We start from the raw sequence: 13,749 nt of genomic DNA, 5'->3' as shown, positions 1-13,749 counted from the left end.
CTAGCTAAAATTTTAATCCTAACTTAATTCGATGAAAGAACTTGTCATAATTCTAATTCTAGTCTAATTTGATAAAACTGTAGCTCATATTCTAATTTTAATCTAATTTGGAATAAGCTTTAGCCACAATTTATTCCAAAGTAATTTGGATAAAAATAGTTGTAATCCTAATTATAGTCCAATTCGAAAAAAAAATGTTAGACGTAATTCTATTCTTATCCAACTAGGAGTAAATCGTAGCTACAACTTTATCTCTAATGTAATTTGGAAAATATCTAGTATAATTCTACTTAAATCCAATTTGGAAGAAAACTGTGTTGCTATAATCCCAATTCTAGTCTAATTTAAAAAAAAAACTGTGTGGCTATTATTGTAATTATAATCTAATTTGGAATAAACTGTAGCATAGGTGTAATTTTAATCCTAACCTAATTCAAAGAAAAAACTAATGATCCTAATTCTAGTCTAATTTGTAATAAATCTGTTTGCTATAATTCTAGTGTAATTTCCTGGAACTGTAGCTATAATTCTAATTCCAGTCTAGTTTGGTAAAAACCTGTGTAGGTGCAGCTATTATTGTATTTTTATGCTAATTTGGAATGAACTGTAGCTACAATTTTAATTCCAGCGTAATTTTACTCATAATCCAAATTCTAGTGTAATTTGAAAAAAAAACTGTTAGCTATAACTCTAGTCTAGTTCGGAAAAAGATGTGTAACTAATATTCTATTTTTATTCCAATTTGAAATAAACTGTAGATATAATATTGATTCTAACATAATTTGAAAAACACAAGGTATAATAATAATTCTAGTCTAATTTGAAAAAGTACTGTTAGCTATAATTAGTAGTAAGCTATAATTTGTAAAAACGGTAGCTATTATTCTAAATTTAATCTAATTTGGAATAAACTGTGTCGCAAGGCGCTTAGTCAGCCCAAAAATAAGGACATTGTTTTGAAATGAACGGGAGGTGTTTCGAATTTACTAATATAGCGTCAATTTATCAGGGTTAAGTACATGCGTAAATGACGATTATAGAATCTTCTCGTGTTGACGACCCTGAAACGCCCTCTCTTGCTACGGGTCTGTGTGTGGCCATAATTCTAATCCGAGTCTAATTTGGATAAACACTGTACAGCAATTATTCTATCTGATATAGAAAATCTGAAAATTTGTTGCTCAAGTCTGTGCTGTATTTTGATGCCGGACAATGTTTGCGAGTAACCTGCCAAGGTTCGATTTGTCGCTACAATAACAAGACTTACAAGCCGCGTTTTTTCGATCTCCATTTCAGCGCCATCGTGTGCCATCGGATTACGACAAGCGAGAGCCTGAGCATCGTCATATTTATCGCTTCATCAGAACGTTATTTAGAGCGGCGCTATTGACTGCGGAATGTGCAATACTTACTTTGGTGAGGATTTTCTTTTCTTGAATAGTATATTCATATTAATACGAACCCGAACGTTTTCGGCTGGCACTCGTCAGGGGTAATCGTCAACACAACTAGTAGAGAAATGGAAAGAACATTGTGTATCAACGATTGTATCGCTAAATATGACATCACGATTGTTGATATAAACTACAAACTTCTTTTGAAATCTCTACTAGTTCCCCTGGCGAGTGTCAGCCAAAAAATATTTGGCTTTATTCCAGAACGAATATAGTATTCAAATTTCTATCAGCCCGCTGATCAATGATCATGCGATAGCAGATCTAATAGTTGTAATTCCTGGAAGATTGCTTTGTTTACTCTGCCTTACCGCCCGATTCCCATGACAGAACACGTTGTCAAGTTGATTCGTTTTGTCATCGATTACCGATAAAATTGCATTCGTGAAACACTTGAAAATGATTAAAAGCGTTTCTCCGGTAAACGTAGAAGTAAGGCCATACATTTTTACTTGATTTTATGTAGTATTGATTTCTAAGACATGTTGCAATAAGGCGGTTCAAATTTTTTTAAATTTTACTGGCTGCTTGATGAAAATTGAGGTCCAATTTTGGCTCTATTTCAACCCATGGAAGCATTGCTATATAAGAAGAAAGCTGTGGAAAAACAACCCTAAGTTTCTTCAAATTTTACCGGCTACCAGGGTTGTGACCAAGTCACAAGGCTTCGAGTCACAAGTCAATCTCACTTTTATAGTTTTGACTCGAGTTGAGTCATTGTCAATTCACCACTGAGTCAAGTTCGAGTCCAAGTCAGCGAGCAGAGGGTTGAGTCCGAGTCATGGTATTTTGTCTCGAGTCAAAGTCATTGTGTTGACTGCTCAGTTTCCAGTTAAAGTCTTTGTAAACCCACTTTTTATAACTCTGTTTGGTGATATCAAATGGTTCGCAATTATATTATACTAATTTCCTCACTTTTAGCATTTTCCGGTCACATTATCAAGTAGGCTACCACCAGTACCAACAGAGGAAATCCCAAGAGTGTGTTTACTTTTAATGCAGTATGGTATTCTTCAATATTAAAATGATATGTCACACTTGGCCGTCTGAGTCTCGATTCATATGACTTGGTTAAGTCATGCGCATTGACTCGATTCCAAGTCGAGTCAATACACAAATTGACTCGAGTTGAGTCATTTTTGTATTTAGAGAAAATGACTTGAGTCAATTCGAGTCATCAGAAAATCATGACTCGATTCATTACAACCCTGCTGGCTACGTCAGAAAATTGTCAGGTGGTCTAAAACACGAAACACAACAAATTTGGCTACACTCCAACCAGTAGGAGCGAAGTTTTTGATGGTCAAAATTTTGGATTTCAAAACATAGTATTTACAAGGGGGTAGATCCATACTGTAGTAAACAATTGAAGAGTTTTCCACTGTAAATACTATTTTTTACAAATCCAAAAATTTTGTGCTCAAATAACTTTGCTTCTACTGTTTGGAATTGGGCCAAATTTTTTGAGCATCGTTTCTTCATACAACCTTCAAATTTCATGGGGTACACAGCAAAATTTTTATATTGATTTTTATTAAATATATCCAATACCGTATTTTTTCTTGTATAACAATGCTTCTATTGGTTGGAATTGTGTCAAAATTGGCTCGCAGCGTTTTTCTTTTCAGGCAATCACGCAATTTTATCAGGTAAGCCGTAAAATTTGAAAAAATGTTATTTTTGAATAGTCCTAATGAGCATACCGCTACTTCATGAAGAATGATTGACACGCCAGCATAATAAAATGATTTTCCCTAATATTATTGTAATTATATTCCTCAGTCCACATCCATTTTATCGGTAAATATCGTCATCGGCTGAAAAACTATATACCAGTACATCAATATACATGCGTCGATATCATAATCCGATACATTTTTTTAAAAATATTTTGAACTTGCAAATCACTTCTTGATTGTATCGATTGCTTCTTCGTACGCCATCAATGATCATTGAACGGATTATTGGTGCCATTAGTAACTTGGTTGCTTCTGATTTCAGGTTTATTTGGAAAGGTTCTTAACATACGCGGGGATTATTTCATGTCCTGGCAACTGGAAGCGTATCGTACTAGGTAGGTGCACTCGTTAATTGCATGATAGTCATTAGTACGGCAATTTCTTACCTAAAAATCAGAATTTTGACATTTGTCACCTTTAAAATCGTAATTTTGACTCAATGTAGGCAAATTAACACACTAACACAGTAGGTTTTTGAGTCCTCAAACAGCTTATGCCTGCTTGTCCCAATTTTATGTCTGTGTAACTGCACAATGCTCATTAGAGATGTTCAAAAAAAACTTTTTCTTCCTATTTCACTGGCTATGTGATAAAATTGTTAGGTCGGTTAAAACAACGCTGCGCAACACATTTGGCACAATTCCAACCAGTAGAAGCAACATACTTGCGGTAGAAAGTTTTGAATTTAGGCCTATCATATAAAAAATAAAATTTCAAATTTTTTCTGCCTATTCCACGAAAATGTTAGGCTGTCAGTAGAGATGATGCACAATAAATTTAGCTCAATTCCAACCACTAGAAGCGAAGTTATTGCGGTAGAAAAATCTCTAATTCTATGATTTTATAATAAATAATTGAAGAGTTAGTCACCGTAAATACTATTTTATTCACATCCAATAAGTTTACTTCTACTGGTTGGAATTGAGCTAAATTTGGTGTGCATCATCTCTACTGACAGCCTAACAATTGTGATTTTTCGAAAATAAATTCAAAACTTTCGACTGCAGGAATTTCGCTTCTACCGGTTGGAATTGAGCCATAGTTGGTGTGCAGCGTTGTTTTTACCAGCCTAACAATTATATCACGTAGCCAGTGAAATCTGAAGAAATTTTTTTGTTTTTGAACAGCCCTAGTGTGCATGCACTTGCACAGTAATCTAAATCTATCTACTGACAACTAGAGCCGAGTAAAATCAAGTGCGTCGAGTCGAGCATTCAAACATAACTGTATGAATGATATGAAAAGTTCAATTATGTTCCGGTAATTTAATACCAAAGATATAATAATGCCAGTTCTAGCCTACATCTCATTAAAAGATATTTGTATTTTTTTCGAGCCTACCTAGATTTCATTGCACTTTGTGACAATGCTGTGGGTCTATCACCTTTTCACAAATAGGTTATTTCCACTAAAGTACCAGGCTTTGTAATACCATCGAATGCTAACATGGGATGGCAACTAGTGATATTGCAGCTTAGAGTCTGGGATCAGAATTGTTTTGGGACAGCGACTGTAGGATTTCGGGCACTCCAAAAGTGATCAGGGCTCATAATTCATTGTATCTGGTGTTGATTCCAAATATAAAATTTAAAATATTGTCAGGCTTGGGACTTTGATCAAAAACCACCCTCAACATCTGAAATTCGCATTGTTCAGAACAATCGGACAGCTGCAAAACAATGACCGTATCAATGACCCATCGCGACTCTCCGTTTGATGGGACAATGCCGATATTTCAGACTTGGAGGGGGAATTCAGGGTGGATCTACTGCCCGATCATGTTTTGATTCAGATTGTCGGAATCGGCGCGACAGTGGCTTTCGATCAAGACCAGATTCAGCGAGTTCTGCGCTCTGGACAGCAGGCTAGCTTTTATATCGCCAGAAATCTGGGTTGTAATGACGAGTCACGATATTTTGGTGACTCGACTTGAGTCATTTTTTTAAACGCCCGAAATTAACTTGGCTCAAGTCAATTTTTGTAATGTGCATTGTGCATGACTTGAACCAAGTCATCACATGACATTTCGTCTATCCGTCCTGATACTTGGGAAATAGAGCCAGAATCTGTTAGGACTGAGGAAAATCACGATATTATGAATGCGAGCCATTCTATGTAACTCGGACATAGTTGAAAAAAGTGGGTTGAACGGGATTGAACTAAAAACTAAACAGTGGACATAGTGATTGGACTAGAGTTACAACACTATGACTCGAACTCGAGCCTTTACTCACTGACTTGGGCTTGGTCGTGAATTGAAAATGACTCGACTTGACTCAAAACTATATTATTGAAACGGACTTGTGACGCGGAACCTTGTGACTTGGTTACAACCCAGCCGGCAATCCTCCAGTTTCCAGCAGCAGATTCGGCAATTCCATGTTTACATTCTATAGTAATTACAATTTCGTATGCTGTGATACAAGCAATCCAGGATTACAGCCTTATCCAGTGGAAAATAGTGTGGAAACTATAATTGCTGATAAATTAACTCTCGGTGGCATGGAGCTGATAATTCAGTTCTCTCAAATCTCATCTCTCGCTATGCGACTCCATTAATTAAAATTAGCACTCACTTGTGATTCAAGTCACTCATAATCAATTTGCAATATCAGTCACAAGTTGAAACAATTCCTGTTACCCCATAATGTTGCCATCCGTATTTTCTCTCTTTACAGCATGGCATTAGCCGTTTATAACCTCATCGAAAAATGGGACAGTGGAAAGAAGACTAAGGAAATTTTCAACGAAAAAAAGCATCCTTCGACAGTGAGATATTTTCAATTTGTAATAGTTGATAGTATTGTTTGAGGACTTGTACTATGTCCGGCGCCAGTAATCTGTAAACCCGAAATCGATTTTTACATATATCAGGATCGTTAGTGGCAAGCTTGGACAATTAGTTAATTCTAAAGCCAGATGCCATCAATCTAATTCTAGTTTAATTTATAAAATGTTTCTACGATCAAATTGTAATTATGATATTAGCCTAACTTCTGGTTTACCTGAAATTGCTACAGGCTAACTGTACACTGCAAATCGCGCCGAGTTTTCTGAGCACAGACATTTGCAATTCCCGCACTTATGAGCATGAACTATGATTTGATATCAACAAACTCCATTCAATTTAAAAGTTTTTTGTCGGGAATTCGAATGTGGAAAAAACTGTAGCTATAATTTTAATCCTAACTTAATTTGAATAAAAAGCTAGCGATAATTGTAATTCTAGTCTAATTAAGATAAAAACTGTAGAGCTATTATTCTAATTTTAATCCAATTAGGAATAAACTAGCCACAATTTTCATTGTAATGTAATTTGAAAAAAAATGTTAGCTATAATTCTAGTTCTAATCAAACTTGGAAAATAAACTGCGTAGCTATTGTTCTAATTTTAATCTAATTAGGAATAAACCGTAGCCACAATTTCAATTCCAACGTAATTTGGAAAAAAATAGTTATAATCCTAATTTTAATCTGATTTGAAAAAATTCTTGCTATAATTCTAATCTAATTTGGACTAAACTGTGTGGCTATCATTCTAATTCTAGTTTAATTTTGAAAAAAACTGCAACTATTATTCTTAGTTTCAATCAAATTTGGAATAAAGTGTGTAGCTACAATTCTAATTCTTGTCAAATTTGGAAAAAACTTGTGCAGCGATTCTTCTAATTTGGAATAAACCGTGTGGCAATAATTCTAATTCGAGTCCAATTTGGATTAAGGCTGTACAGTGCACAGCAATAATTCTATCTGATATAGAAAATCTGAAAATTTGTGGCCCAAGTCTGCGCTGTATTTTGATGACCGACAATGTTTCTGAGTAAACTGCCAATGCTTGATTCAATAATACGATTCCAAGACTTACCAACCGCGTTTTTTCGATCTTCATTTTAGCGCGATCATGTGCTGTCGGATTACGACAAGCGAGAGCCGGAGCATCGGCATATTAATCGTTTTATCAGGACGTTATTTAGCGCGACGCAATTGACTGCGGAATGTGCAATAGTTACTTTGGTAAGAATTCTCTTGCAGGCAGCCAACAGTACTTCGACACACGGTACTATTGAATAGTGTATTCTTATTCAAATGAATCCGAATATTTTCGGCTGACACTCGTCAGGGGGGTGATCGTCGGTGACTAGATGGGATTTTGCACGGTTGTAATGACTCGAGTCACGATTTTCCGACGACTCGACTTGACTCGAGTCATTTTGTGTATTGACTCGACTTGGACTCGAGTCATTGCGCATGACTCAAACAAATAAGACCGACATTTCATTGTAATATCGAAGAAAAGTTAAATAACCACACCATTCATATCTTGTCTGTTGGTACTGGTACCGGTACTTGAAAACACGACCAGAAACTGCTAAAAGTGAGGAAAATTAGTATAATATAGATGCGAATCATTCGATGTTGCCGAAACAGTTACAACAGTGGGTTTAACAATATTTTAACTGGGAATTGAGCATTCAACACAATGACTTGGAGTCAGACTCGTCATGATACCATGACTCGGACTCGACCCTCGGCTAGCTGACTTGGAGTCAGACTTGACTCGGTGGTGAATTGAAAATGACTCGAGTCAAAACTATAAAAGTGAGATTGACTTGTTGCTCGGAAACTTGTGACTTGGTTACAACCCTGGGATTTTGAGAGAGTTTTATGCATAAACAATCGTATCGCTAAATATGACATCACGATTGTTGATATAAGCTACAAACTTCTTTTGAAATCTCTACTAGGTCTTAACGATTACCCCCGGGGATTGTCGGCCGTAAAAATATTTGGGCCGATTTCAATATGAACATATTATTCATATTTCTATCAGCCCACTGATCAGGCGATAGCAGATCTAATAGTTTTAATTCCTGGGAGACTGCTTTGTTTGCTCTAGCTCAACCAATCCCCTGTGACAGAACTCGTTGTCAAGTTGATTCGTCTTGTCATCAATTACCGATAAAATTGAATTCCTGAAACAATGAAACGCTTGAAGTGAATAAAATCATTTCTCCGGTAACAGAAGTAATACCGTATATTTTTATCTGATTTCATGTATTATTTATTTAGAAGACATGCTGCAATAAGGCTGTTCAAATTTTATTAATTTTACTGGCTGCTTGATGAAAATTGAGATCCAATTTTGGCTCTATTTCAACCCATGGACGCATTGCTATATAAGAAGAGAGCTGTGGAAAAACAGCCCTAAATATTTCTTAAATTTTACCGGCTACCAGGGTTTTAACCAAGTCGCAAGGTTCCGAGTCGCAAGTCAATCTCACTTTTATAGTTTTGACTCGACTTGAGTCATTTTCAATTCACCACCGAGTCAAGTTTGAGTCCAAGTCAGAGAGCAGAGGGTCGAGTCCGAGTCATTGTGTTGACTGCTCAGTTTCAAGGTAAAGTCTTGTTAAACCCACTTTTATAACTGTGTTTGATGATATTGAATGATTCGCATTTTTAATATACTAATTTTCCTCACTTTCAGCATTTTCTGGTGGCATTTTCAAGTACCAGTACCGATAGACGAAATCCCAATAGTGTGGTTATTTTACTATTCCTCAAAATAAAATGTCGGTCTTGAGGTGACGGTGTGAGTCTCAAGTCATAGGACTTGGTTCAAGTCATGCGCAATGACTCGATTGCAAGTCGAGTCAACACACAAATTGACTCAAGTTGAGTCATTTCCGTAATTTGAGAAAATGACTCGACTCTAGTCGAGTCATCAGAAAATCGTGACTCGAGTCCAGTCACGACTTGAGTCATTACAACCCTGCTGGCTAACCTCACACAAAATTGTCAGGTTGTCTGAGAAAGCGGAAAACAAGAAATTTGTCTCAATTCCAACCAGAAGGAGACTCATTCCATTATAATTAAGCAATTTTTTTGAAATTTGTAATGCGTGCCCTCAGAATTGTCAAATATTTAAATATATTGTTCTTTTTTGAATTCTAAGTAGATTGAAAAAAAATTTGAAAATTTCTTGACTGTTCAAAAGATAATGCGATTCAAAATTCTCTTGTCACTAGGTGGCGCTGCATGCAAAAATCTTTAAAATCAATATTTTTTGCTTTATTGATGGTGGAGAACCAATTAGAATGTCTGATTATACAATTCAGGGGCCACGGAATTGGAGAAAATCAACTTTTTTGCTCTAAACTCGATGGAAAATGTTACTGATGATATAAAGCCGGGGGAAGGGGAGGGAGAGGGACTTGAAAATCAATGTGGTGTTTCGTTTCCACAAAACAAAAATTATTGCAAAATGTACTTTGAAGCAGTATAGTTGATATAAATAGGATCTATTCCTTCATAAAATCTCAATTATTGATTGCCTGAAATAGTATTTACGACGAGCAGCACAGACCAGCTGTTCTCTGTTAATACTATTATAAGCCATAAATAATCTGAAAGATCCATAGTAAATGATTGAAGACTATTCCACTGTAAATACTATTTTTTACAAATCCGAAAATTTTGTACTCTAATAACTTTGCTTTTACTGGTTGGAATTAAGCCGAACTTGTTGTACATTTTTCTTCATGCAACCTAACAATTTCATGGGGTTGCCAGTAATATTTTTGTATTGATCTTTATTAAATAAATATAATACTTTTTCTTATATAGCAATGCTTCTATTGGTTGGATTGTGCCAAAATTGGTTTGCAGCCAACAGTTTTATTAAGTGGGCCGTAACATTTGAAAAAAATGTTATTTTTGAACAGTCCTAATAAGCACACCGCTACTTCATCAAGAATGAGACAAACGCCAGTATATTAAAATGATTTTCTCTCATATTGTAATATTGATATTCCTCAGTCCCCATCCATTTAAACCAGAGGTCGCCAGCTCAAAACGGGTCGCGGGCCACTTTTCGAATTTTGTCGCGGCCGCAGGCCGCATGAATTCAATATCGATATAAAGTAGGCAACCGCGTCTCAAAACTCCGCGTCAGTACCACGCTGTGCTACCTAACAGGGGCGATGGGTATAGTTACCACAAATGAAGTAATATTTTAGGGAATGAAATTACAACAAAGGATCACTGTAAATAATTTCATTTTGAACTCTGAGCTGTGCACGATACCTGGAAAGTGAGATACGATACTAGCCGAAATACCATCTCTACGTAAACCTTGATCGCGTGGGAAGCCCTAAGCCGGTGGTTCTCAATCCTTTTAGACATGCCCCCTTTTAGATAATGAAAAAGCCCGCGCCCCTTATCGTCACATCACAAAATGCATCCGTAATGCCAGCAATCCCAATGGATAGTTTGATGGCATGGAAGGTTACGAATGTTAATGATAGAATTCTACTTCACGTACTTTCACGCCCCCAGTTTCCCAACTACTGCCCTACGCGTTTTTTAAGCATCTCGGTCTCGGCCGTGTTTGGACCATTGCACGTCGATTTCTGCATTTCAAAACGTTTTTTTATAGCTTTCTTCCCAAATCTCAAATCAAGTCGCGGGCCGCAAAACATGACCTCGCGGGCCGCGTGTTGGTGACCCCTGATTTAAACATTACATATTTTCATCAGCGGAAAAATTATATACATCAATATATATGTGCCTATATCCCACCCCCATACACAGTTTTTATATTTAAACTTCAAATCAGTTCTTTATTGTATCGATTGCTTCTTGGTACGCTGCCAATGATCCTTTGATAGATTATTGGTGCCATTAGTGACTTGGTTCTTCCTCTTTTCAGGTTTATTTAAAAAGGTTATTAGCATACCCGGAGATTATTTTATGAACTGGGAATTGGAAGCGTATCGTGCTAGGTGTGTGCACTCGTTAACTGCATGATAGTCATTAGTAGGCGATTTTTTTCACCTAAAAAATCAGAATTTGACATTTTTTACCTTGAAAAATCTTAAATTTGACCTAACGTATGCAAATTAGGCGTTTTCCCACATAATGTTAGAATTGTACTACTTATAACTTCATTTCTGGTTGGAAATGTCTGTCCTAACGAAGTGGTTCGGCCTGAAAAAAAAAACTTTTTTTGCCTCAAAAACTGACATATTTTTACATCAAAAAATATCAATTTAACAAAATCCACCCATGTGAAGAATTCCAGTAGTTAGATTACGCATTATGGTAGGAACAATGAGAAAATTTTGTAGCACAACAAAATATAATTTCCTACATTATTGGGTAGAAAGTGTATGCCTTACTAAGTATCTTGTCAAGAATAGAGAAAGAAAGTTCATATTGTGACCTAACGCTACAATTTTGACATAATTTCAACGTGTGGAAAAAAATCGCCCTACTGGCTTTCTAGTTGTTCCGCAACTAATTCCTTTTTTTAAAGAACAAGACCTAGAAGAAATCTCTTTCAAAACACGGAACTAGAACTAGAACCACTCAAAAAACAGTATTTAGTTAACCTTCAACGAAACGACATTGGTAGTTTGTGCAGGCGAGCCAGGTCTTTACACTGTGGCAATATGCTATTAATGAGAATGTGTTTCGTTATATATTCGCTATATCACGATTTTTGCTTTCCCTTATTTAATTATGATAACTTGATTTATAGCTGGTAATTTGGTCGATTTTGTGTTCAGGTGCTATTCTCTTGTCTTCCAAAGTATGGGACGATCAAGCTGTCTGGAATGTGGACTACTGCCAGATTTTGAAAGATATGACTGTGGAGGATATGTGAGATATCGTATCTTGTTATCAACACTATTATGCATCCGGACGTGAACCTTTCAAAGTGCATGCTGCACCATGATGTAACAAGAAGAAACGTGAAGTTGAAGAAACTCATTCGGCAGGCAGACGGCTTGCACACCCTGCTATCTTTGTCAGTTGTCACGAAGCCGGCACGTACGGCAGACGAAGCCTGTTACTTTACTCGTAAAGCGCTCGTAGGACTTGCCGAATACCGTCCAGTGCGTGAGATCTCACCAAAGCTTCACGTGTTGACCAGCAAAATTCATGAAGCTATCCTGAAGCCCATTCGCAAAGAAAGCAAACAGCTACACGTCAAGTTTTGCAACGAAGTGAAGTTACTCTGGAAAAGAATCGTAACGAGAAGAGCAATGACACTCGAAGCTTACTGGAAGACTGTGATGACAAGTAATGTTGCCTCGGAGACTCGCGCGCGGCATGACAATGAGGACTTTCTTCTGATTAGTTATATTTGTCTGTTTTGTTGGATCCTCGCGGGACACTTGGGGTTGAGGCTTTTCCAGATGCAGATGATAACATTTTATTCACGCATCAATATGTGAGAAAATTGGAAACTAGCAAAAGGTTTATTGCAGAAAATCATATCGCTCGGTGTGTTACTCTCAATTCTCTCATCGAGGAATGCAGCAATCACAAACACTCCAAAAGTCGAAATCCGGTAGTACCTATGCCCCCGTTTTCTCTATTCATCCGCCGTCGTTGCTCCAAGCTTATGAACAAAATTGAAGCATCGATCAACATCTAAAAACGACACTGTGATCGACAAGGGGTTTATCCTGAATAGGGCGGTATGAGGCACGAATTGAGAATGATCTACAGCCAATTCAGACTTGCTGGGGAGATCCGGCCTACCAGGGATCGAAATTCGCGCTTCACGTCTGTTTCGTTCAGTCACAACGACGATTGCGGGCTGATTCTCAGAGACAGTGCTGGATATTTTCACTTCCCCAAAGCGCCAAACTTTGAAGATCGCAACAAGACATGAGTTTTCGTTTCAACCATAATTAGCATCGAACCGTCGTATGTCGGGGACGTGATGCGGACCCGATCGATTGTCCAACTGGTGCTCCTACAGTTGCGTTCTTTTAGCTATGTACAATACGTCGGACATAAAGGCAGCTTTTGACAGTATTGATGATGTCGAATTTTCCAAGACCGTGCAACACAAAATAGTCGCCACGAGTGTGTCAACCCAAGCTATTATCTACGATCTCAACACCGGCACGGCTATCAACACCTACGCAAATACACGAGTGCTGGTACCAATATCATCATCACATCAATTTTATCAATTCAATACACCACAAAAAATGCGATACAATGAAAAGAAAGGAAGATGTCGAAGCGACTAGGAGTTGTCTATGGAATCAAACACCCACCTTGGCCTAGGCGATGTAAAGAGGAGGCATGCACACTGAATGAAAGTAAGAAAGATAGTATAGAAAAAAGAATGCGACAAGAAATAGGGCGGCATGTCCTGGGAAGCGATATCGATAGGTCAGTCGTGGTCCGGTAATCCTGAGGATGGACTGTATTTATTTAGTAGTAATTGCTTGTATTTCGACTTGAATGTGGACATGCTCGTCAACTGTCGGATGGTCGGCGAGATACTGTTCCACACATCAGGTCCGGCATATTTGATAGAGCGATGATCTTTTCGGTCGATCACATGATACTTGGACGACGTGGACACGCGTGTGTTGTACTTGTGCGCTTTTGATTCAGAGGTAAAGAAGTCATCGAAATATTCGGGGCAACGACCGCAGTGAAACTGATACATAAACTTGACGATTTCTAGTTTCCGCATATCTTCTATGTTTAGGAATAGAATACAACCAGTCGTGTTGCTACCAAAA

At 37.3% G+C, this 13,749-nt stretch overlaps 2 protein-coding genes across 2 annotated transcripts in view; one reads left to right on the top strand and one right to left on the bottom strand.

Moving 5' to 3' along the window:
• The window catches only part of LOC145436382 (protein bicaudal C homolog 1-like), a 788,516-nt gene that overhangs the window by 484,669 nt on the left and 290,098 nt on the right, over positions 1 to 13,749 (bottom strand). The gene's annotated exons all lie outside the window — the stretch shown is intronic.
• LOC145436870 (cyclin-Y-like protein 1) lies at positions 1,048 to 12,933 on the top strand. Its single transcript, XM_080314076.1, has 5 exons — positions 1,048 to 1,416; positions 3,456 to 3,528; positions 5,872 to 5,962; positions 7,088 to 7,207; positions 11,764 to 12,933. The coding sequence occupies exons 1-5, from the start codon at positions 1,398 to 1,400 to the stop codon at positions 11,833 to 11,835; spliced, it is 375 nt and encodes a 124-aa protein (XP_080170202.1). The 5' UTR covers positions 1,048 to 1,397; the 3' UTR covers positions 11,836 to 12,933.

The sequence above is a fragment of the Botryllus schlosseri genome, chromosome 1 (assembly GCF_051294905.1).
Source record: "Botryllus schlosseri isolate E-star chromosome 1, Bs_hap1, whole genome shotgun sequence".
NCBI classification, from domain to species: domain Eukaryota; kingdom Metazoa; phylum Chordata; class Ascidiacea; order Stolidobranchia; family Styelidae; genus Botryllus; species Botryllus schlosseri.
Note: the sequence above shows the minus strand (reverse complement) of the source record. Positions and strands in the feature narration are given on the sequence as shown.